The sequence below is a fragment of the Pan paniscus genome, chromosome 6 (assembly GCF_029289425.2).
Source record: "Pan paniscus chromosome 6, NHGRI_mPanPan1-v2.0_pri, whole genome shotgun sequence".
In the NCBI taxonomy this organism is placed as follows: Eukaryota; Metazoa; Chordata; class Mammalia; order Primates; family Hominidae; genus Pan; species Pan paniscus.
In genome coordinates this window covers 39,841,852-39,868,241 of record NC_073255.2, presented here as the reverse complement: position 1 = coordinate 39,868,241, position 26,390 = coordinate 39,841,852, and the positions used below count along the sequence as shown (strand labels likewise).

The 26,390-nt window shown below is 43.4% G+C and overlaps 1 protein-coding gene and 1 long non-coding RNA gene across 2 annotated transcripts in view; one reads left to right on the top strand and one right to left on the bottom strand.

Annotated features, from left to right (window-relative positions):
* LOC117975402 (uncharacterized) overlaps window positions 1–18,120 on the bottom strand; it is a 104,338-nt gene extending 86,218 nt beyond the window's left edge. Inside the window, exon 1 of the long non-coding RNA XR_008626200.2 lies at window positions 17,674–18,120. This is a non-coding gene — a long non-coding RNA (uncharacterized LOC117975402). The remainder of the gene's footprint in view (window positions 1–17,673) is intronic.
* Window positions 16,951–26,390, top strand: part of DPY19L1 (dpy-19 like C-mannosyltransferase 1) — a 108,717-nt gene continuing 99,277 nt past the window's right edge. Inside the window, exon 1 of the mRNA XM_034963929.2 lies at window positions 16,951–17,504. Coding sequence (XP_034819820.1) covers window positions 17,207–17,504 — 298 coding nt within the window. The 5' untranslated portion in view covers window positions 16,951–17,206. The remainder of the gene's footprint in view (window positions 17,505–26,390) is intronic.

Below are 26,390 nucleotides of genomic sequence, written 5' to 3'. Positions count from 1 at the left end.
AACACACACACCTTCCTCCTTCTTCCTCTTCTCCCTTTCCCTCTCCCTCTCCTTTTCCTGCCCTTTACTGTACAAGAATGCCTTGAATAAAGAAAACCTATAAAACAGAAATATAAATTTGGCAGTGATTATTTAATTGGCCTTTGATTTCATGACAGGCAAAAATAAGTTGGCCCTCATATATATATATATATTTTTTTTGCAAAAAATGATACTTTAAATACTAAAGGATTTAAAGGATACTTGGTAAATATTTGTTGGCTTAATTCATGAAACATGTGGATGTTATGTGAAAATACATTATCTGTATCCCAGGAATAAAAAAAAAATATCCTTTTTCTGGCCTAGAGCATAATACTTCAGCCCTGGGGACCCCACTCACCTGGTATTCTATGTATATGGTGCCCCCTGCAGCAGCCCTGGGCTCATTACAAGTAACACTGATTCTTAGGTGTTTTATGCCTTTTTACCAATCTCTTTAGAGGAAGCAGATGGAAATTTAGAATTTTAACAGGGAATGTTTACCTGAGGACAGAAGCTAGATGAAAAGATCAGCTGGCACCCAGAACACATATTTTTCCTGACAATCCAGCCAAATGTGAATCCAGGCACTCGGTATAATTCATCAGAACAAAGCAACACTGCAGGCAGGTTATGTGGTACCCACTTGCCTTTGTAATACCGCCATGCTCAATTCCAAACACAGCCTGTCAACTCATCAGAGCAGGACTGGTGAGAAAGCCAAGGCTGGCAGCAGGTTTGGTGCCACCTCTTGGTGCCAGAGCCACCTGCACACAGCATGGAGCAGCGGAATAGCCAGGGTGCCCTGGAGCCAGTTCCTTCCAGAAGCCAGCAGCCCTAGGGCTCCTCTATCCCACTCCCAGCAAGAAGGAGCTGCCATGAATATGAAGGCAGGAAGAGGAAGCTCAGACCAGGGGAAGGCTTGGGCTGTGTCTTAATTCTTCTCTGGTCCCCAGGGCCCAACACAGTTGTCTGGTTAATACTGCATTAAATGCAGCGAATTGATTCTAGCCCCAGTTCCACTAAGAAATTCCTGAGTGATCTCAGAAAGTTACTTCTCTTGGAGCCTGCAGCACAACAAACCACTCAGAACTTAGTGCTATAAAACAACAGCAAGCATTTGTCATTACTATCTTTCACTTCTTTAGGGGTTGATGGGGCTCAGCTAGGCAGTTTTTGGTCCTCATGCAGTGACAATCAGACAATGGCTGGGGCTAGAGTTCTCTTGAAGGCCTTTCCATTTATACTCTCTGGTGCCTGACTTGGGAAGACCTAAATATCGGGTGGCTGGAACAGCCGGGGCTCCTCAGGCACCTCTGTCTATTACAGTGTGCTCCCTCCATGTGGACTCTCTGTCAGGGTAGCTGGACTTCTTACATGAAGTCACCTGTACCCGGAGACAGGCTGGTGGAAGTCAATAACCCATTGTGATCCAGCTTCACAAGTCAAGCAGTGTCACTTCCACCATATTATATGCATGCAGACAGTCAAAAGTGCTACCCATGTTCCAGGGCAGGAGATAGGTCTCTCTTCTTGATGGGAAGAATGTTAAAGAATTTACAGACTTGCTTTGAAACAGAGACTTAATTTCTCCATATCCTGTAAATGAGGATAATAATACCTCATAGCCCAGTTTTTTTTGGTGGGGGGGATGGAAGGATACTTGGGGCTAACGCAGATGAACTCATGTGGTGAAAATTAAGGTGCAGTCCAAACATAAGAGATGGACAATTGGAGCTGTCTGGAGTTACAAATTCTTAAACCGGAACATGTTATAATCTTTCAGAGGCCGAAAAAGTTTTCTTGTTGGCATTCTTCTCTTCAATAAATAAATCACCTGAGTTGCAAAAATACAATTTTCCCCATAAGATCAACAATAAAGCCATTTTGAATGAGAGAGAAATATAGCCTGTAAGTAATTTTTGCTTTTTCCTAATTTTCTCTTGATCAAAATAAGGTTGCCCACCATTGCTATGCGTCTTGTTACACTCACTGCCAAGGCTCAATGTCTTGCAAATGTTGCTGTGTATAAATGTTTATAGTGGAAAGGATTTAAGAACGAAAATGAGTTGTCATTGGCCTATTTATCATTAAGTACAATTGACATCTGTACTCTATTTGTATAAGTAAGATAGGTTAACATTTGTTCTGTACCCACTTCCATTATAATGCCAATAACAAGTTATTACACTCATTTATTAGTTGGAACTCTTGGTTGCAAAGAAAAAAAAATCAAGGCTAAAACCACAAAAAAGGAAATGTAGGGGGGCCTCAAGCCCTGGGGTGTTGGAATGCGGCTGGAGCGTCTGGAACCAACAGATGATGGGAAGCAAGGCTCTCCAGGATTCATTCAGTCATCTAATTATTCATTCTCTCTCCCTCCTCCATCCTTGTTTCTCACTGTCTGCTGCACTCTACTCTCCACACTGATTATTTCTATATTTCTACTTCTCAGCCAACATGACAAGCAGAAGTGGCTGCTCCATAATCTTCAGTTTTGTGTCTGTCATTCACCAGGCTTGCCCAGGCTAAATTAAAACTCTTAGTTAAAGGTTCAAATTCTTGGGAGAAACAATGTTGCCTGGTTGTGCAGGGGCCAGTATCCATTCAGGGCTACGTCACATAACACAATTGTGCTGCAGGCTCCTGGGCATAGAAGGGGAAAGAGTGCTGCTGGGGAGGGCCTAAGGGATTCTTGGTGAAACGGAGAGCCACTCCAGAGGGTGGCAGCTACAACGTATTTACACACACACTTTCCTGCTCTGCTAGACTTGTTTTATTCTTCTCTATCCTCAATATCAAGCCCAATCTATAGTAGGTAGTCAATGCATGCTAAGCTTTATAAGTGGAAGTTCTTACAGTCACATTTCTTAAACAGCAAAAGCACCTAGAGCTCTGGCGCACTTTGAGAATCTTGTGGTAATTAGCACACGAAATGGTGTTATCTCTTTTAAGTCCATCTTCATAATTTGAAATGTAACCCAAAGGCACATGTTGATGTCTGAAAACAAACTTCTCTAATGTAATTATGCCTCTTTAATGAAATATCACAAAATGCATTTTAAGTGGTAATGGAATGGGGAAAAAGTACATAATGATCAGGGAAAGTATGCAAACACAGTATTTAGATATATAGATATGTCTTTGGCTTACAATTTAATAATGCTAATGTATGTCTTAGTGTCTGCGGACTAGAGATGCAGTAGGGCTCTATGAAAAGTCTATTCATTTGAAGTAATAAAGATTTGGGGGTAAATTATTGGGAGATAATTGAAGGCCAGAGGAAAATATGCAGTGAAAATCTAGCAATCAGAGCTAGACATTCTCAAAGGTAATCAGAATTTTGTACCAATCTCATTTTATTCAAAGTATCCCATATTTTTTGAGTTGGAAGGGATTTAGGGAAACATGTGTTTCATCCCCTCCTGGTAACAACCAGTGACTTGGCCAAAGTCACATCAATGTCTTGGAGGGTCAAGGGACCAAAATGCCTAAGTGGAGGCACACATGTCCTAGAAGAGTTGGCTCATTCTTTCCCCCATGGCTTGCCATTTATTCCTTTAAAGGGGGAAATTCTCAGCTTGGAGTGATTTAATCTTATGCAACAAATGCTGTGGCTCCTGGGACTTATGTAGTCTTGGGAGGCAGCAGAATGCCCCAGAACTTATCTCTGCAGGCTCACCCACAACACTGATGTGTTTGCTTTGTCACCATCTATTTTTCCTGCCCATTTTCCAGGAAGGCCCTAAGCTGGAGCACCTGACACACACTGCCAATGTCTAGCTTGATGCACCTTCCAGCTACCTTCTTCAACTCAGTTACATAAATATCTTTCTGCCTAGGTCTGTTTTCCAGGCCAATGGTTCCCAGCCATGGTGGTATCACAGCACACTGGGGTGTTGCAGTGAGCTGGGGTGTAAGCCATTTGTTACTAACAACAGAGTTCCAAAGTCTGCTAATGACTTCCTTTGTGATATATAAACAGAATTCAAGTTAATCCCCATAATTTGCTACACTCAATTGCACTGAACATACTTTCTTAGGATGGGCTGTGATTCTTAGCGTGGGCTCTTAGCATCTTTATTTTCAAGGAAGCAATTTTTAGCTTTTCAGGGAAAAAAACTCATGTTGTTATCTTTTATGAATTGTCCATCTCACAAGACAGTGTAGTGTCAAGGGTTAGGAACAGTGGCCTGAGTTCATACCCCAGCTCCACCCCTAACTAGTGATATAACCTTGAGCAAGTTTCCTCAGCCTCTCTGAGTTCTTTCTCCTACAAATTGAGGATAATGAAAGGATGCATCTTGTAGGCTCCTGTGAGAATTAAACAAGGTAGTATATGTGATATCCTGAGACAGTCCCTAGAACTTGGTAAAGGCTAGTTTTGTAGGGCTGTTTTTATTTGCTATTGTAAGGCTTTTCCCTTTTCTGGGGGTTTTCCTTGATGGTGTATCAGTCTTCTTATTTTGGGGCATAAAGAACAAATGTATCATTAATGCTTTGTATCATGCCCATACACAAATCTATAGGCTGGCTAAGCCTGGATTTCTTTTGTTTTCTTGACTCTTAAAATTCCATGGGCCTGTTTCTTGGCTGGCTCCAGAAATGCATCTTGTGCTTGAGTAACTCCAGGAAAAAAGGGTATTTGAGAAAATTTTCTCCAAGATATTTCATGACTCTTCACCAGCTCTCACTCTTGCACCTTGATTCACTTCTCCCTTCCTCCATCCATCATCTTCACGCTCTTTCTGTTTCTCTTCCAGGGAGAGGGGAGATAGGGTGAGTCCTGCTCAGGTTGCCTGCGCTGCAGCCAAGCTGGGGCCAAGCAGAGGAGACAAGCGGGGGTCTGGGAGGCAAACCTCTGGCATCCCAGGTTAAAGTTTCAAATCATTTTCTAGCCAATACTGTATATCTACTGTGCCCTGTGGGATAAATTAGCATTCATGAGCTAACCTAATTGTTGTAGAGGCTACAAAAGAGGAGCTCAAATAGAGATCAGTGCCAGGAACGAAGTCCCACCTTTGATGTGTGAAACCCACTTCCACATTTTGACTTGTGATCAGAGAGACATTCTGCATTATTTGTTACCTCATTATCTTTTCCTTTTACTGTACAGACCTTGGGTAAAGATAAATTTACTTTTAGATATATATGTTAAAAATCTATCATATCATAAGGAATGAGCAAAGAGGTCATTTCTCTTTTCCCTAAAGCTGTGGATCTCAGGCTCCCCACTTGGCAGAATCACCTGAGAAACTTCTAAAAGGTACAGATGCCATCCTTTTCTGATTGCATTCACCTGGAGTGACATCTGGGCACCAGCATTTCTCAGAGCCTCCCAGGTAATTGTAATGTTGCCAGAGCTGCAGGGATGAGAGGCAGCGGCCTATGGGTATCTACTGAGCGTGTCATTACTCCTTTTGTCCCCCACTTTCAGGTTCCAAAAAAAGGGTTAGATGACACCAGCTCTGAAATAGTATAACTCCACAGATCCCAAAATAATATATCTGTGTAACCTCTTAATAAAGTTTTATAAATAGTACATGTTCTATTGTTACCTACCTCATTCTCTTGGCAAAAATTTTAAGACTTGTTTCCAAGATTCATCTTAAACTACTAAAACAGAATTATGATGGACATTCAATAGCTATTCCTCCAAAATATGACTCTAAAAAAGGGGGGGGGTGGTGCTGGGCACAGTGGCTCACGCCTGTAATCCCAGCACTTTGGGAGGCCGAATTGGGCAGATCATGGGGTCAGGAGTTCAAGACCAGGCTGGCCAAGATAGTGAAACCCCGTTTCTACTAAAAATACAAAAAAAGTTAAACAGGCATGGTGCTAGGCACCTGTAATCCCAGCTACTCAGGAGGCTGAGGCAGGAGAATCGCTTGAACCTGGGAGGCAGAGGTTGCAGTGAGCCGAGATTGCGCCACTGCACTCCAGCCAGGGCAACAGAGTAAGACTCTGTCTCAAAAAAAAAAAAAAAAAAAAAAAGCAAAAAAAAAAGGATGAAGGATAAACTGTGGAAATATGACTCTTTTTTTCCCACATTTCTTAAAATTTTGTTTACTTTTTCTGAATGTGTCCTTCACAAGTGTATAGATTATTAAATATTCCTAATAGAGGAATATGAGAAAATATTTGTCCTCAAAAAATGGAATACAGGATCAAAAAGTTAAAAAAAATTGAAAAACCTTTGCCAGGTGCAGTGGCTCATGCCTATAATCTCAGTACTCTGGGAGGCTGAGGCAGGAGTATTTCTTGAGCCCAGGATTTTGAGGCCAGCCTGGGCAACATAGTGAGACTCCATATCTATAAAAACACACATACAAAACAAAAAAAAACAACCCTTAAGTTAGTGAGAAGTGTGACCTCCAAACACTCAGAACTGATTCCTTTGGAGTAATGACCCTTAAACCACCTTTCAGGCCAGCATTTTGCAAGGTGTGGTCAAGATCCGTGTGCATCACAGTCCTCTGGCTAGAAATGCAGACAAAGACCTCACCTGAAACTCATTCTCTAGGGACAGGAGCTGATGAAGTGCATCTTAAGCAAGCTTCCTAGATATTTTGCTTGCCTTTATTTTTTATAGTAGCATTGCCCTCTTTAAAATAAAATTATGCCTGGAATCCCAGTGAATAAACTAGGTGAAGGGATGATGCAGGCTTGGGGTTCAGCAGTGGCCTGTTCTGGGGCTCCAGAGAAGTTTCCCTGAGGCATCATACCCAGCCACACGAGGGACTCCAAACATCAGTGTCACCTCTGCCCCCAGCTTCCAATGAGCTGCCCATCCCTTAGCTTTCCTCCTCTCCCTCCATCATGTCTTCATTCCCTGGGCTGCCTTTGTTAAGGTCCTTGGTCCCCTGGTCTCGCTATACTCTTTCTCCTTTAATCATCTTATTTGCTCCATGGTTTCTGGATTGCATGCATTTGTCCAAAATAGTCACAGCAGAAAAGAAACTCAGAATACATAAGGTTGGAGTGAGACAAATTAATTTTTTTGAACGTTTGCATTTAACACACTGAACAGTGGAAGTTTAGCATCCCATCATTTCATTGTTTACCCACTTTGGCTGGAGTGGGCTTCAAAGATAGCCAAGCATTCTCTGGCTGTCCAGGATTGCTATGGAGGGCCGAATCTTGTATTACATGGTTGTCTGCGTTATGTAAAGTAACTAACATCAGATTCTCCATGCAAGTCTAATTCTCATGAAGAAAATAATATTGCAGATTAGAACTTTGAAGCTGACATTGAAGGAATTGTGTGTCAGTTCTTACAGTCCTAGTTGTGCTTTTTTTTTTTCATGAGAGATGAGGACAGGAGAACAAACACCAAGTCTGCGTGTGAATTGCAGTGCTATGATAAGCATAGATTGGGCAGTTCCAACTAGCTCTCAAGGCTGTTTAAGATCCAAGTGTGACTAAATGCTGATCGCACAAAGCAAGACACATCATTTGAAACAATCACTGGTGGGTATTATTGTGGCATCTCTTTGGGGGAATCCAGAGGCCCAACTTAACCCTCTCTTACTTCCACACATTGAACAACTGAGTATTGAGAGAGGCTCAGGATGAGGAAAAGCACACTGGCCCTAAAATATCATTAATATCATTACCCAGCCCCGCAACCCCAGTCACCCCCAACCAGAGGTGGAAACCCTCAAAACATGGGTGGAAGTCCATGGACCAACCATGGAATTTTGGGCTGTGTGCTTAGCTGATGCCACTTCTTCCTCTGTGTGCTTAGCTGATGCCACTTCCTCTTTTGTCCATTGCATCCATAAAAGAAGCCATTTTGGGTTGGCCAGAAAGGATGGGAATAAGCTCTTTTTTTTTTTTTTCTATCTTCTATCCTCCAATTCTCTCATTAACTCAGGGCCAATGGCAACTGGGAATCACTTGTTTTGATTCCTCCTGAGACTGCACAGAACACACATGGCATATTCCTCCCAAAGCTGCTAGAAATCTAGCATGGTGTACACTGCTCTGCAAGCAAGACGCCAATGCTAGAGCGCAATTTCACTGCACTTTATACTTCAGCTCTTGCCAGAGCAGCCTTGACTCCTCCAGACACAATGTTCATAGTTCAGGTGCAAAAATCAGGTGCTGGAATTCACGTCAGTTAGTTTTCTTTTAAAAGCAAAAGACTCCTTATCAGCAACTCCTCCCTAATCTGTTGCCTGCTACAAACTGGATACTGTAGTAACAGGGAGCTTCTTGGCTGGCAAAAGTAAAAGTAGGGAGTTCACCCACTCCAGCATTGCTGAGCAGAGTGTGCTTCAGGTCATCTTGCCATGGGAATGAAATGTTTCCAGCTATTTCCTTAAGGTTCATTTCCTAAGAACAAACCATGATTCATGGCAATGGGTGGACGGGCGGGTGAATTGAATTAATGCCTGATTGGTAAGTAAAACAACTAAATCTCTTAGTTTTAAAATATATCTGCAAGATTACTCTAAAGTAACTATAGTTTAGAAAAGTACAGTGAATACTTTGAAGGTCTAGACTTACACCAGTCTGTTTCCTAATCATTAGGAATCTGTATTAGAGTTCTGTCAGTCAAGATTTGATTCACTTATTTATTCAACAAATGTACTATGCATGTAGTGTGTGCAGCTACTGCCCTAGGCACTGGGGATACAGTATTGCCTTCAAGGAATTTACATCTAATCTATTACTTAATATATTCAAAATGGGAGAATCTTTGCTTGAACCTATTAATAGTAATGAGGTCAAGTACAATTATACATATTTTCCAAAGAGTTAACCTTTCAGCTGGTCTCATATTTGTCCTGTCATGCTCTAAACATTGTATTACAGGCGTGCCATACCTCATCCTTCCTGTTAAATCAGCAGCCTCCCAGCCCCTAGGATTTCTTCCCGTCCACATTCTTGCTGTCATCTCAGCCATCCACACCGCCCACGTCACAAATTTACTCCCTCATAACATATCTACTTGCACAATGTTCCTCAAATCCTGTTTAAAATCCATTAGTGTTTTGCTCAAGAACCTTCACTAGTTTTTTATTTCTAAATAAAACATTTACCCTTCTTTAAGGCCCTAAATCTCGAGTCATTTAACGTAATTAAACTTGTTTTCTGTGATTTAATTAATTCATTTAATCACATAACCAATCATTAACCAACAAAGATTTAATAGGCACCTATGGTATATGTGGTGGCCCTGAGCCACCAAAGGTATTGGTAGCAGATGCTGTGGTGGCCACCCAGATTCCTCCTTCAGGTCTGAAGCCCTCCTCCCCTCAGCATGACAGGGGTGTTGGTGGCTGAGGGCTTCCAACTGAGTCCCTCTTTGGCAATTGCTCTTGGCTGAAGGGAGCTGCCTTCCCGCGGTTACTCCTGCTCACTGGAAGCAGTCAGCACTGATAATAGGTTAATGTGAATGTCAAAGGTTTGGGATCTTTACTGCAACTTGCAACGAGTTTGAAGGGGCATCCTAGCTCCAGAGTTCCCTATTGGATTGGACTGAAGTTCAACTTCTCTCAGCCCAATTCCACTTTCCTCACCCCATAACAGTCTCAAGAAGCTTACAGTCTAACAAGAAATCAGACAAATAAGTAGACAAATAAAACAGTGTGGTAAGGCTCATGCCTGTAATCCCAGCACTTTGGGAGGTCGAGGTGGGTGGATCACCTGAGGTCAGGAGTTTGAGACCAGCCTGACCAACATGGTGAAACCCCATCTCTACTAAAAATACAAAAATTAGCTGGGTGTGGTGGTGCGCGCCTGTAATCGCAGCTACTCGGGAGGCTGAGGCAAGAGAACCACTTGAACCCGGGAGACGGAGGTTGCAGTGAGCCAAGATTGCACCATCACACTCCAACCTGGGGGACAAGAGCGAGACTTCGTCTCAAAACAAAACAAAACAAAAACAGTGTGGTAGGAGATATGACAGGGGAAGGTCTAGGTTACAGGAAGAGAAGAGTTCCTGCAGGATCTGAGTTCTAAGTGAGATGTGAAGACTGAGCCAGAGTCATCCAGGAGAACTGGCAGGGCCTGGGCAGGACAGAAGGGTGGCCATCCAAGATAACAATATATGTGCATGTCCAGGGAAGAGAGGGCATCCGGCACTGAGGAATGGTGAGAGGCACTGGGAAATCGTGAAGGGCTCTAGGGAATGGTGAGGGGCACTGGGGAATGGTGAGAGGCACTGGGAAATGGTGAGAGGCACTGGGAAATGGTGAGGGGCACTGGGAAATGGTGAGGGGCACTGGGGAATGGTGAGAGGCAAGGCTGGAGAAGAAGGGGCAGGAAGAGGGTGTGTGTCATAGATCCTGAAGGCCTAGTTAGCCATGTCGACAGATTTGGAAGTGGTGAATGGTTTTCAAAACAAGGAGTGACAGGATTCGATTTGTATATTGGAAACAGCTCTCTGGAAGATTGATGGGCAACAAGAGAAGATGCGAAGAGGCCAGTTAGAGCTGCTGCTGAAGACCATGGGAAAAATGACTGTGGATCATGGCATTGAGGGTGGAAAGCAATGAATTGATTTGAGGACCATTAATGAGACAGAATCAGCAGGATGACTGCCTGGATAAAGGAATAGGGGGAATGGTAATGCCACTTGCTGGAGTAAGGAGACTGGAGGAAAAGCAGGCTTGGGCTTTGGGGTTTCAGGTGACTAAAAGACACCCCATCACAAGGAGGAGCCCCTCTTCTGGACACAGCCAACCTCTCTTCCAGGGGATGGTGCTCCCTCTACTAACTAGCTGCTTGGTTATCTCTCCACTCTTCTGGCTGCCTTTCTACAGTCTTAAGCATGCCCAAATGACATGGCTGTTATCTTCATTAGAACTCTCCACTAAACCAGCATCTCCCCAAGGCAACCACTAGACCTCTCTCCTTCCTTCATGCATAGACATCCTTGGCAGAGTCCCTTATACTTGCTATCTCTGCTTCCTCAGAGGCTTCTAGGAGTCCTTGTGCTTTCCACAGAATGATTTTCTAGTCACACTCAAGTTAACAGAAGTCTGGCATCTTCATCTAATACTGCACAGAACTGCTCTCACCAAGATGGTTAAAGACCTCCATGTTTCTGGTTCACAGGACACGCCAGTCATTATCATGTCAGCTGACCACTTCCTTCCATTGATTTCTCTGACCCACATGCTCCTGGGTTTTGTGATCTCTCTGGCTGCTCTTTTCCAGTCTCCCTTACAGATATCTCTTGTTCACAAACACCGATGTCCTCTAGAGTTCAAAAACTAGGCTCTTTTTACCTCACACACATCCCCTGGGTGATCTCATTATTGTCTTTTTGTTGAAGATTTCCAAACCTGTGTCTACAGGCCAGCTCTCCTCAGTCTCAGACCCATACACCCACCTGCCTGTTCAGTGCTTACACTGGGGTAAGAAGCAGACTGTTTGGTGAGTCTGAGGGTATGTGGCAGCTCCTTCTGATGGTGCCCAGTTTCTCCACTGAGTAGGAGGCAAGGCCATGTTTAGGGGAGTGGGAGTAGGTAACATGGTAGCAGGTTTAAGAGACTAGTGGACATTTGCTGTATCTTCTTGGGAGAATGGAACTAGGAGAATGTAGAAGGCAGTACGTGGGATCCAGTTGCTAATGGAAACTATGAATCCATAGGGTTCCTGCCTTCTAAGTTGTGGGATTTCTCCAGCACTCCAGTAAATAGCATGGGTATGGATCCAAAGTTGGATAGTAACATTCTGCCACGTGGATGATACAGAAGGACCAAGCAAGGAAAGATCCCGGCAGAGGGAGTTGCAGTGACAGGCCCTGGGATGAAGACAGAATACCAAACAGACTTGGAGACAGTAGAGGATTGGATGTTTGAATTTTAAAATGCAGAGGCAAAGCCAGACTGGGGTGATGATATGGTGCAAGGTGAGACCATAAGTGTTGGTCAATGACATGAAGTGGGAGTGCAGGTCCCTGGAGATGAGGATGTCAAGGGGCTGAGAGGCTCAGTGTTGAAGTCATTCCTAGCACTGGTAGGAGCTGGAAGGACTGGGGCCAATGCTGGTGAGGTCAAGGGGGAGCTGATGGGCAGTCTGCACAAGACACTAGTGACAAAGAGAAGAGATAAAAAGGAGTTCAGAGGAGTTTTCCAGGAGGGAGAAAGAGGGCTTGGGGAGGGAGGGAGTGGAGCTGTGGGAGAATGAACCTGTCATAGGAGAAGGGTCTTCTGGGAAGGGGTGGAAGCTACAGAGAAGAGCTGAGTGTATCAGGAACAGATCGCTGACCCCAGGAAGCATAAGGCAAGGTTGAGTAGAGGGAACAGCTTAGGAGTCAGAGGATACATTGTGTGATACATCCAGGTTCCCACCCTAGACAATGGAGGTAGGAGATTGACCATACGATGTCCAACTGAATTGGTCCCAAATCTTCCTGTGTCTGGGGGCAGGTGAGAGGAAGGTTCAGGCCTCTGAAAAGGAGTCAACAGAAGCAAGCTGGAGGAAAGCAAGTTCTGGCCCAAAGAGGAGGCCAGAGGTAGAATTTTTGCCTCCCAGTATTCCTAAAGCCACCTTCATAGTAGGGGGAACTAAGTACCCTTGGGGGAGAAGCCTGCTCTGGCCCAATTAGATTTGGGGAACTCTGAAAGCCAGGCTTCAGATGGGGTACTCTAGGCATTTCATGTTCCACTCATTAGTTACCTCATTCATTCACTCTTTAATCCATTCACTTATTCCTAAAACGTACATTAGTTGTTTTTTCCCTTCCTTCCGCATCTGAAGAGGCTTAAAGTGTTCATATTAGCACCGACTGTGTGCCAGGCACTGAGCAAGGGTTTTTAGAAATATATAGCTCCCTGATTATACTTCCTTTGCCATGTTCCCTTCTATTAAAACAAAATCTAGCCTTCCAGCATGGCCTAGACCAAATTTCACCTATTCCCTGAAAACTAAATCACGTTGGCCATCATCTCTTCCCTTTGGAAATCTTTTAGTACTTATTCTCTGAATCACATATTTTGCTATATATGTTTTTCTAGCTTACCCTGCCTGTCCAATGAAACTGTAAGCCCTTGGGGATGGGGATTTAGTATATGAATTTTAAGTGTCTCTAATATCTACTAAAGACACAGTAAGCCCTCAACAACAGGAATTACATTCTAAAGAGACATGCCTCTCTGCAACAGAATGGTTCTTGATGATGCACTATAACTAGACCTAATAATGAACTCTGAGTTCCTCAGGAACACTCACTGGAGCATGAACAGTTTAAATTACAAGGTCAGCTCCAGGAAAGACAGAAGATAAAATGTGAAGAGCAATAGAGTAGCAATTTACATTTGTTCTCATCAGACTAACAGAATATATTATAATATAGTGTCAAGTTAATGCTGGAGCTTTGGAAAGTAGAATGTTACAGACATATTTTGTTGCACCCATTTTAGGTTTCCAAGAAGTGTGCTGGAATTATGCAGGTTCCTCTCTTGGAATGAGCAACTGCTTAGCAAGACAAATGTCAGATTCTAGAACTTGACCCTAGGACACTTTTCCAATACAGTGATCAAGTGACCTAGTTCAAGGAAATGACAAATAAATGTCATGGATTTCTCATTCAGCTGTCACTCTATGGGTAGGAGAGCAAGTAGGAGGAAAAGGGGAATATTTAGAAGTTCTAAATGGGGCCTTTAAAATGCCAATGTGGAGACATAAGAAAACTGGTTCCCAACATAGTCTTCCCTTGACCAAATTTACTTTTTTCATTGCCCATCTGACAATGTTTCCCTGATTCCTATACCTTATTATCACTAAGCTTTATTTCTCCACATCTTGTTTTCTTCTATGATTTTATGTTCTTGCTTTTTATTTTATGCTCATTTCCTCCTTATAATCTCCTCTGTCTCCATCCCCAAAGTTTAAAAGATATGCCTTTTTAATTAAACATTTTTATTTCAATGCGCAAAGTGTAACTTGTAGTGAGAAAAAGACTCGGCTTGCACCCCAGGGGCCAGGGCAGCAGCACTTCTTTATAAGTGGTTGCTCTTTCAGGTTCCTGTCCTTAAAAATCTGTCTGCCCTGACCCAGTATTTCTATAGCATCAGGCAGGAAGTACCTTTCTGGTGCATCTGGAACTCCCAGAAAAAAAGCACATTAAAGCTGGTAATTTTAATGCTTAATTTCATTATAATCTTAGATCCGTTCATAGATCATCCATGTACAAAACGTTTTTTTAATATGCAGCTTTCAGTTTGCCAGAGATTTTTTGTTTTTTAGCATCCACCGCTATGTGTGGCAGGCACTGGTCTACAGATACATATAGAAATTAACTGCATTCCCATTCTCTGCTCTTGTGGATCTCGTTGTACTAAGGATAAAATGAAATCTGGCACATAATCTTCCATGACTGTTCTGGTTTCCATTCCTCCACCCTTCCTGTGTGAAATGCCTCCCTTTTGGGAGGGGGCACGAGGAGTTGCCTACTATTTTATCCAGGCCTAAGGACCCATGAGATGGGCAACATTTGTATAGCATCTGTGGAAAGCAGGAAACCATTCAGGCACATCAACTGCCCAGAGAGCTGAGAAGCTTGAAGCCCAGCAGGCCTGGCTTAAAGATCACGTGGCTGTTCTTGCTCTCCCGCTCAGAGTGGCATTCTCCCCTTGCTATACCCCAACTTGGAATGTCAACTTCAGGTTCTGGGAGGACAGAAGTTTGCCACTCTCCTTAAACGTCATCCACTACTTTGAACACTTATTGAGCTACTACCAACATCCAGACAATTTGAACATTCACTGAGCAACTACTTGGATATATGTAATTGTTAGATGCTTTACACACATTGTCTTATTTTTTACAAACCTGTGAACTAGATGTTTTTGTTGCCTCCATTTTAAGAATGAAGAAATCCAGACTCAAAGAGGTATAATACCTTGGTCAAGGCTGGTATGGGTCAATGTAGTGGCTGCAAACTGGATCTAAATTGACCGTGTTTAAGAAAAAAACAAACAAAACAAAAAAACCAAAAAACTAATACCTCACACTGCCCCTCTCCGCATGGTTGCCAAGCCGAGAAGGGGAACTGACAAGCACTTGTGGAACTGCATTCATTCACTCACTCATTCAACAAGTGTTTTCCTGGTACAAACGGTACCAGCTTAAGGGAGGCAGTTCCTGAATTCAGGGCCTATCACATAAAGTAGACACACAGCAATCTAATAATTCAAATGTTGAACCTCTTTTTCCATGCGTCTTTCTAATCATTAAAAAAAATCCATCAAGTTATTTGTATTATTTTTATTTATTTTTTTGAGATGGAGTCTCGCTCTGTCGCCCAGGCTGGAGTGCAGTCGCGTATCTCAGCTCACTGCAACCTCCGCCTCCCGGGTTCAGGCGATTCTTCTGCCTCAGCCTCCCAAGTAGCTGGGACCACAGGCGCCTGCTACCACGCCTGGCTAATTTTTGTATTTTTATTAGAAACAGAGGTTCACCATCTTGGCCAGGCTGGTCTTGAACTCCTGGCCTCGTGATCTGCCCGCCTCGGCCTCCCAGAGTGTTGGGATTACAGGCGTGAGCCATGGCGCCCGGCCAGTTATTCGTATTATCTTTAATAGGCATTGAATTAGCTTTCTTTTAACTGAATACATTCAACATTAATCCCAGAGGTAGCACTGAGTTCAGCTGACACAATGTTTCAGAATCCAAGCCTTCTGCATCCTACTTTCAACCATTATTTTTTAAACCAGTGTATAAAAATAGTTGTTCTTTGCTCTAATAAAGACATTGGAAAATCCAAATTCATAAACTAGACAGGGTATGAGGGAGTATTAATTAGCATGGCAAACACCCTCCCTTTACAAAATAATCCACTGTCTCTTAAAAAGGCTAACAATGAACGAATGCTGGTATTAGTAAAGAAATCACTGGGCAAAGAAACAAAGAGCGAGAAAGCCACGTGAAGTCCCTGGAATTACAAGAGATAAGCAGAACGATGGGCCTTGATTTACAACATTGGGACTTAAAGACAACTTTTTGGAACAAGCCACTGGGCACGGCCAGGAAAGGAACCTCCCAGTTGTAATCCATGCTGTTGAAAGACTGTGTGCAAAGAATGCAGGGGTGGAGGGAGAATTGGGATCTACCTGGGTTTCTAAATTTTCCCTGGTTTAATTTACTCGTGCATTCTGCTATGTAAAAGAAAACATATTTTCGACTAAAATCTCCTATCTTATCAACACAAAGTTTTCCTGCTTTCTATTAAGCAACAAGGTTACAGCAAGTGTAACAAACTGAATGTACTTATTGATGATCTTTCCTGCTCCAGCCAATCCATCCTATCACCTTCAGCCTGGCTCCTACCCTGGTCTTCAGTTTACACTTGTGCCTCGTCCCTTATCAGCTCCCCATGAGATTCCAGGCTGCTATTTTAATACTCTGTTACTATCTTAAATCGGGTCGCACCCGTTCTTCTGGTCGGTGAGTGAGGGGCTGCGCTCCAAGTTGCGCGACCACACTGCGGGGAGTAAACGGAGACGGTGACTTGATTGCCACCCGCGCGCTTCACAGCGGTGGGGCCGACCAGGCGCCCAGGGCGCACGCACAGCGCCCCTAAGTGGCCGCTCCGGGCGCCTTCTCCCTGCCCCGCCGCGTCTCGCCTGCGCGGGCTCCAAGCGCAGCCTTAACAGGCTCCGAAACTTGAATCAGCGCCCCGATCCCGAGAGGGCTCTTCCTTCGGCCCCATCACTCCCACAATGGAAGGGCGGCCGCCTCCGGAAGGCCGTCCGCCCCCGCGTCCTCGCACCGGCCGAGCCCCGCGCGGGCGCCGAAGAGGTGTGGGTAGCCGGGCGCCAGAGGGGTCGGGCCCCGCCTGCGCCGGAAGTCCGCGCGTGCGCGCTGGCCGGCCTGGAGCGCGCGTCCGGCGCAGAGGGGCGGCGGGGGCGGGGCCGCGGCCGCTCGCAGGGTGTCCCCGCCCCCGCCCCCCGGCGTTCCGCGGTCGCCGTGACAACCGGAGCGGCGGCAACGGCGGCGGGCTAGCAAGTCCGGCGCCGCCTCCCGGCGGTACTGCCAGCCAGGCAGCAGCCGCCCGGCCTCCACGATCTCCCCGCCTCCCGGCCCGCGGGGAGGGACGAGCCCGCCCTCCGCCCTCCGCCCGCCCGCCCGCCCGCTGGAGAGTGAGCTGCGCCCAGCCGCCCAGCCAGCCCGCCGCTCTCTGGCCGCCGTCCGGGCGCGCGCAGCGAGCGGGCGCGACTATGCCAAGATGGTCCTGCAGGCGCGGAACAAGCACCGGGAGGCGGCTCCCAAGCCGCCCCAGCCACCCCGCGCCTCACAGTCGCCGCTGAGGGGGGCGTCGGACGTCGGCGCCGGGGAGCCGGGGCCCGAGCGCGCGCCCCTGTCCCCGGGGCGCAAGGGCGCCGCGGGCAGGAAGGGGCCCCGCGCCGAGCCCGGCGCGCCGCCCGCCGGGGGCGGCCTTGGGGGGCGCCTGGCCGCCCGGCTGCGCTGGGCGCTGGGCCTGCGGCGCGCGGGGCGCGGCCGGACCTGGACCACGCTCCTGTTAGGTGAGCAGCCCTAGCGCCGGCGCCGCCGGGACGCGGAACTTTGAGGCGCGGGCCCCCTCCCCTCCCCTCCCCTTCCTTCCCCTCTCCTCCCGCTTCCGCCGCGCCGAGCCCCGCCAGCCGGACCAGCCAGTTTGCACCCTCTCCGACTTTTTCTCTGGGACATTCTTACCTTCTCCTCCCCGCAACTCCTTGGCTCAGCTCTCCTCGCACGCTTCCCACCCGCGCTCTGCCTGGGCTTTAAAAGAATGGCCCGGGGATCAACAGCTGCCCGGCCTGGCCGCGGGCAGCAGGTCTGCGCTAACGAGACTTGAGCGCTGCTGATTGGTACGACTGGCCGCCTTCCCGTTATCTCGGCCTCTGACCGCCAGGATGGTTTGCTTTGGCTTGGAAACGATTCCGTGGAGCTCAAAGCAAACGCACGTTCCATGTCGTAGAGAGTTGCTTAAACTTATAATTAAATTTTAGCGTACTTTTTTCTTCCTGGCCGCAAACGCCGCCGGTGGCACTTTATTTGTGATTCCCCTCGACACGTCACTTTCTAGGTTGTGTTGTGTTTGGGGCGCCCGAGCCTTAATCCTCCCTGCTGCCCTGGGAACCTGTGGTGAGGAGGGCTCTCCTCCCCTCCCTCTGCCATTTACCAAATGGATGATGTGTAATGATGTGCTGAAAAAAAAACCAAAGTTGAAGCATTCGTATGTTTCGGACTGACTTCAGGTTTCCTCTGTTTCCTGGTTGAATTTCGATAAGGCAAGTTGTAGCAGTTTGGATAAGAGGCCTAATTTTTCTAAGTCAACTAGTGAAATGCTGTTACATTGCTTTTTTCTATATGCCTCAGTGGGCTTTTCGCTACTGAACTATTTAATTACCGTTGATTTGTCCCTTAGTATATTTTCAGATTCCCTTAGCCAGGAGTTGGGGTCCAGTATAAGTCAAGGAATAGGACACAGCAAATTGGGTTCCCCTGAGATCACAGCCACCAATAAAAGCCACTCAGTCATAAAAAGCCAGTCATCTCTGTATGTTTTAATGGGCTCAAGAAGGTTGTTCCTAGGGTACTTTTTTTCCCCCCATTGCCGATTCAAGCCTAGAAAAACCAAGTTTGTTTTTCTTTGTTTGTTTGTTTGTTTGTTTCCAGCACATTTCCCCCCGCCCCCTTTTTTTTTTATCTCAGTAGCAAGCTTGAAAAGCTGGCTAGTATGCAGGTTAGAAAAGCTCACCTTGGGGAGGCAGCACGATACAGTGGATGAGGCAGAGCCTTCAGATCTAGTACACAGCGGTTCAGTTTGGTTTAAGTTTCAGGTTCCTTTGTGAGTCTTTCGTTCTCTGCTAATGGGGGGTTATCACATGGCGAATTTACTCCACAGGGATCCACAGGATCTGTTAAGGATCATAACTAAAAGGTGTGGGTGATACATGGGAAGATACTTTGTGTTTAGAGCACTTGACACATTGTAGTTGTTGTAATAAAAGAAAATGTGTGATGCTGATTTGAGATCTGATGACAGAATGGAGTTGCATTTTTATTGAATGACTAAACATTAACCACTTTGTAGTAAAATATAGAATAGCATTGCCTTTTCAGGGATGTTACAATAACAAATCTTAGAATAATGATATTTATTGCTATTTTCTGCATATTTTCTTTTTTGATTGCGTTTCCTTTGAATCTTCTTTGGATGGATGCATGACTTATATTTGGATGACTTACCTTTGGATTTAGTAATGCCCATACCTAAATACAGTTTTGTATTAATGTAACAGTATAGCACGTTGCTTGACTTGCCCCTTTGAGCGTTGAAAGGAGGTACAGTGAATGTGGTAGATTGTATTTTTGGGTGTACCCTGGACCATGGCCATCAGATGTATGGAAGTTGGATGAACAGACCCAGGTCTAGAGACTTTCTGTCCTTGTTAACCCTCTGCATGAGGCCCCAGGGCACCTTGAGAGATGATTCTGCTGAATGATTGGACCTGGGTTGCTTCTTTCTCTGGCTCTGTACCGTCATAAACTGATGTCAAACCTATTTCTTCCCCACGATTATGCCCTGCCACAGCGTCAAAAAACCACTCAGATCCTGCAGAGAGGAGCAGAGTTTAGACATTTTTGAAAGCTGCCTTATTTCCTGTTTTCTTCCCCCCTCCCAGAATGAGTGAGAGTTGAGCTGACATTATACAGTATTTCAATGTGGGACTTTAAAATAGCTGTTTGGTTTTCCACATTGCATTGCATATTCTTTTGTTCATCAAGAGTTCATTTGTAACTGATCAAAAAAAGAACAATTATAACAACTAAATATTAAGCTAGACAGAAATGGATTCATTTCTATTTAGAAAGTAATTTTGTAACTTAAAGCTCCGTGATAGAAACACACATTTTCAAGAGTTAGAAACTGTCTGGGGCTTTCCTCCATAGGTTCTAATCACTGATGAGGAACTCACTGCCTTCCAACATGGTCTTTCCACTGTTGGGCAGGGTTAAGCATTGTTGAAAAGTCTCTTTTCATAAATATTTGTTTTTCTTACTGTGGGGCATTATTTGCTACTTATTTAGTGGTAATATTTGTAAAGAGGGGTTCTTGACATGTTTATTTTTAGAAGTTTCAACCTGATAGCTTCCTCATGCAGAGGCGGCTGTGACATAGTAAGAACCTTGACAATGTTTCCCAAACTTTTTTGACCACAGCTGACATTGTAACAATACATTTTATATTAAACCTGTTCACACTTCCACAATGCAACTCAGTACATATATGCATAAGTCTATATGTCTGTTGATCTATTTATGTATGCCAGTGCTCCGTCATGGAAACAATTGTGGTAGTAAAAGATATACCCATTAGACATGCAAACAAAGCATGTCTGTGGTGAAAGACTAACATGAGATACGATATACAAAACAATAAAAAAAAGAACCTGAGTATGGGAAAAGTGGATGATAAAAACTACCTTTTCCCCCCTTTGCATTAGTCCTGTTTGACTCATTCCCATTGCCCACCTGGTTCCTGTGGTCAATGGCAAGGGTACACCTGCTATAACCTGGTTCCTTATTGACAAGGCTTTGCAACCTCAGCATTGTGGCATTTTGGGTGGGATAATTTTTTTGTTGAGGGGGCTTTCCTGTGCACTGCAGGATTTTAGCAGCATCCTTGGCCTCCACCTACTAGATGCCACTGGTATCTCCCCAGTAGTGACAAATGAAAATGTCTCCAGATTTTGGCCATTGTACCCTGGGAGGCAAAATTGTGTCATTTGGGACCACAGCTTTTATTCTCTACAGCTTACGAGAACCTTGAAGCCCATATGGTAGGAAACACTTGCGACTTCTTAGAGGCAGAAGTGGTCAGAAACTGGGTGGAGGCAGAGAGTTGAATCTAGCTGCTGGGGACTAGATGGGGGGAGCAATGTGGTGTGGTAGAAGCAGCATAGCCATATCAACACTGGCCTGCATTTGAATCCTGTTTCTGCATTCGAGCTGTTCTACACTCCTTTAATATTTCTCACCCTTAAAATGGGAATAATAAATGCTTTGTCTGATTATGGTAAAAAATAAATGAGATAATACATGTAAAATAGCACAGTAAGTTCATTCATAGTCAGTCATACCATATCATTGAGCGTCTACTAAGCCAGATGCTAGTTGGTGGGGTAAAATGTAGAATGAGACTCTGTCACCCCTACCTTCATGGAACTTACATTCTGGAAGGGGGGATGGTAAATAAATGAAAATAATTGCACATTGTGAATGAGTGCACTGCAGGAAAGAAACAAGCTGAGATAGAAAAAAAAGGAAATACCCACTTTAAGTAGGGTCAGGAAAGGTCTCTGGGGAGGTAGCCTTGAAGCTGAGACCGATAGAAAAGATGTCAGCTGAACAGAAGAGTATTGTGAATAGCATGCGCTAAAGGTAGGACAGAGCTTAGCATGTTGAAAGAAGAGAGGGTGGAGGTGCATCAAAGTGAGATGGGCATGGGCCAGATCTTGAAAAGGAGCTTGGGTTTTATTCTCAGTGCAACAGGAAGCCATTGAGGAATGCTCAACAGGAGGAGAGTGACATGATTAAATTTTTACTTTGAGAAATCTGCTCTTGGGAAAATGGGTGGTTGCACTACAGGGACAAAAGTGGAGAGACCCATGAGGAGGCTGTTCACGGACCTAGCAAGAGGGTTGCTGGCCTAGATGAAGGCGGTGGCTGTGGAGATGGAGAGAAATTGGTCAATTTGAGTTGTATTTTGGAGGTGAAAATGATAGGACTTATGAATTGGGCTTGGATTGAGGGAAAGGAAGGAGTTATGAATACTTTGTACATTTTTGGCTTCTCTAATTGGGTAAATAATGCTGGCATTCACCAAGATAGTGAAGACTAGGGGTATGGATGAGGGAATGGGTTTGAAGGAAAAGGTCAAGAATTTCATCTTGGACATGTTACTTTTGGGACATTTGTGAGATGTCCAAGTAGAAATGACAATCGGTGGGATATGAGAGAAAAGGTCTGAGTGGAGATGTACTACAGGGAGTCATCAGCAAATAGGTGGTTTTTACATTAATGGTAATTGAATTTGTATTCCCATTGAACTTCTATTTCCATACTTAGGGGAACAATAGCATCTTATACTGACCAGGCTTTGTTGGAAGTGCTTTAGATGAACTCATTTAACTGTTTACGCAGTCCTCACCATGACACTATGATTACTGTGCTTGTTTTACCATGTGGGGGGAATCTGAGGCACAAAGATTTTAAGTAACTTGTCCAAGGTCACCCCTAGAATGTAGAAGGGCCAGGATTTGACCTAGGCAATGTGTTTCCTAAGTTCATGCTCTTAACTAGTATGCTATATTTCATCTCCTCTAAGGGGACAGTACAGCAAAAGAAATGAAGCCCTAGAGTCCAATTCTGAGAAACCCTAACATTTTGTGCTCAATAAATGTTAGTTTTCTTGTTTCTTCCTTCCCCAGGAAAAAGAAGGAAAAGAGGGTCATACTTAGAGATACAGGAACAAGAAGTAGAAAGAGCATATTAGGGGTGGCATAAGGGCCAAGAAAAGCTAAGGAAGCATGAGGCACAGGGACACAGGCCATCTTGGTGTGCTTGCTTTCAAACAGACACATAGACCCAACTGAGCACCAGCTGTGAGAGTGTGTTTATGTTAATTCATAGAGGTTATGCCAATGGGAATTTGGGATTTTAAAGAATTTCTTTAATGTTTACAGCCATTTTTTTTTCTTTCTAAAATAGACTTCTGGCTAACTCTAAAGAATGTTTATAATCACCTAAACATATTTTATTATTAACAGATACAGTTAGAAGTTTTCTGAATATGTGATGCTCATTAGCATCCAAATAACAAATTTGATAAGTTTAGTTTATGTAAATATAAGCATATGTTATCTATTTGTGATTGATTTTTGGCCAATAATATGGCATCAATACTGAAAGCACATACAGTTTTATTTATGTACATATGGGTATTTGGATGTTGCTAATATTTGAACCGTGGCTGTTATGCATTGTAAATACTTATCCTATTAGGCTGTATTAATTTCTCTTAATGAGTGTGTTAGGTATATTAATGTTTCTTAAAGTTCATGCTAATGAGGCAAGTTGTTACTTAGTAACCCTGAGGGATTGGTTCAAGGACCTCCCTCCGATATCAAAATCTGCAGATTCTCAAGTCCCTAGTATAAAATGGCATAGTATTAGCCTATAACGTACACACATACTCCTGGATACTTTAAATCATGCCTAGATTACTTAGAATACCTAATAGAATGTAAATGTTACTTATATATTTGTTACACTGTATTGTTTAGGGAATAATATCTGCATGTGTTCAGTACAGATGGATTTTTTTCCCGCCTACTATTTTCAATCTGAGGTTGGTTGAATCTGCAGATGTGGAACTGACAGATATGGAGGACTGACTAAATCTACATTGTCATAGAGACCATAAACCTGTGTACATAGTTCCAAATGGGGTAGCTTTAGGCTTTATTATTCATATGTTTAATCCTGAATTCCTGTTTTGCTAGTTCTTTTGCCATCAGCTTGTACTTCAGCCAAACCATTGGGACATTACTCTTCCAGGGGAAGAGGCTGCTAGTTTTATTTAGTTACTATTAGAACTGTTTAGTTATAATGGTTACTAGTCATCAAAGCTAGTAAAAATTACGTCTATATCTGGGTCTAGATGTTGTTTAATCTCATAAAGGGCAGTCTCATTTCATAGGGAAGATCAGTTCTCCATGGAGGACCTTTCATAATTCAGTCAAGAATCACTGAATATAAATACATTTAAAAAGCAGAATAATTTATTTTCAGAATACATAAATCTACAACTATTGTAGCATGATTTTGTGCTTTAATACTGCTTTCTATTTTCTCAGCATTCTCACTATTATTTTTTTCCTGAGAGCTCTTAATAGCTGTTTGTGTTTTTCTGGCATCTTTCTCCATATTTGTGGCTGATTGTCAGGTGTGTTTTTCAGCACGATCACTATCACATAAAGAATGTTTGGATGGCATTTTGTAATTTTAACTTTATTAAAGCAGCAATTGTTAACATAATAGCGTAGCTGTCACCAAGACCACTTACAGAAGTTCTAGTATGGTTTATTGTACTGATCATGAAAACGTGTGATTTTATCTACTAGTTTACAGTAGCACTAATTGTAAACACAGTTTATAAGTCACTTGACCAGTTACTTTTGAAAACTTGTTACCTAGACAAATTATTAGTTTAGGGAGATTGTTGTAATTGAGAAGAGCGAGGCTTTATTAATATTTTTAATACTAAAATTTGTCCAAAGTGCTACTACTCTGCCCTTTGGGCAAATACTTTTCCTATTTCCTAACAGTAATTACTACTTTTTATAATATAGCTTTTCAGTGTTGGAGTTGTCAACAGCAGAATCTTTTTCTGCGGGTTTTCATATTAATCATAAAGTTCTTATGTAATTGTTTTCCGCTAAGTTTAAAAAGTTGTTGTTGTTTTTTGAAAATGAGACCTTATTTCTCACTCTTTTCTCATCTTTCATATCCATGGGAATGTTATAAAAATGTAGAACTTAAAGGTTACCTCTTAGAATTTTCTTGGTGAGAAAACTAAAATAGGGCCAGGTGAATGGCCCAATGTAATTATTGAGTTCAGCAGGTGAAGTTTGGGATTGAAGTTGAGTTCTCTTGTCTTTGTTAATTACATCCGTGTAAAATTGTAGGTTTCAGATCTAAAGTCTAAGGCATCTGTCAAAGGCACATTAGTGGGAAGTTGACCTCATGTGTCCCAAGACCCTAGAGCTCTTTTGACAAGAGCTTTACTGGCTTCTGGTTATTTGGGGGAATCACTCTTTTATATCTTTATGGTCAACCTGTCAGTCTCTGGGGTTTTTTTATATGATTATTTTTGAAAACTATTTAATCTGAATTTTTTTGTGTTGGTTGGTTTGGCAATGATATAACAACACAGTAAAATAGTAAAAAACTGTCACAGTTTTCTTAGTCACTTAAAAGATAAGCAAGATTTGTGATACCCAGGGGAAGCTTGCAATTTGAGGGGAATGCATATCTTACCATTGGAATGGGTTATCAGTTAATGAACTTGTTAAATCTCTTGCTGAATATGATGGGGCCTGGACGTGTGTTGTAGGTGGTGTGGTTCTCTTTTTACTCTAGTGGAGAGATGCAGATTCTACACTTTTTCCATTAGGTTTACTAAAGTTTTACAGCTTCCTTATGCATGCTCAGAAGCAGATCATATTATCTTGGTTGTGTATCTTATCTAGCCATTTGTTCTTAAAACAATAAAATGCACTTTTTTAATAAGAAGAAAGTTACTTTATGAAAATTACTGATGTAGATTACTGTTTGATTTTGAAATGTTTGCGTCAGAGTCATTCGAATCAGAGCAAATCCATTTCGAATGGAGGCTGAGTAAAATAAGGCTGAGACCTACCAGGCTGCATTACCAGAAGGTTAGGCATCCTAAGTCACAGGATAAGATGGGAGGTCAGCAAAAGGTACAGGTCACAAAGACCCTGCTGATAAAACAGCATGCGGTAAAGAAGCCAGCCAAAACCCACTGAAACCAAGATGGCGATGAAAGTGACCTCTGTCATCCTCACTGCTCATTATACACTAACTGTAATACATTAGCATGCTAAAAGACATATCCACCAGTGCCATGACAGTTTACAAATGCCATGGCAATGTCAGGAAGTTAGGCTATATGGTCTAAAAAGGGGAGGAACCCTCAGTTCCAGGAATTGTCCACCCCTTTTCCAGAAAACTCATGAATAATCCACCCCTTGTTTAGCATATAATCAAAAAATAACCATAAGTATGAGAATACTGTAGGTATCCTTAGTCCAGCAGCCCAAACTGTTCTACCTATGGAGTAGCCATTCTTTATTCCTTAACTGAATGAACTTGCTTTGGACTCACCCGGAATTCTTTCTTTTGCAAGATCTAAGAACTCTGTCTTGTAGTCTGGATCAGGACCCTTTTCTGGTAACATTTGTATTCATATTATGTGAGGATAAGACTTTTAAGGGAAATTAGAATTTATTGTCTTCAAAACACTTACGTTGAGTAGTTGTTGTATTAAGTATTGCCTAATTTAATATCTGTACATATATACATATTTAAAATATGTGAACATTTACTTAGTGTATTTCTCTGTTTAGAAGCCTAATTATATTCCGCTTTGGGATGGTGATATATACTTTCCATGCTCTCCTGTTTTCATATACTGTATTCACTTCAAAATAAATCGTTTTGTCCTTGATGCTCTTGTGATTTCTAAGGCATTTCCTCCTGTGTGCTAGTGCATCCTCTTCGTTGAATGTGCTTAACATCTTCGAGCCTGAGCTTGGAGTCAGAGAAACCCAGCTCTC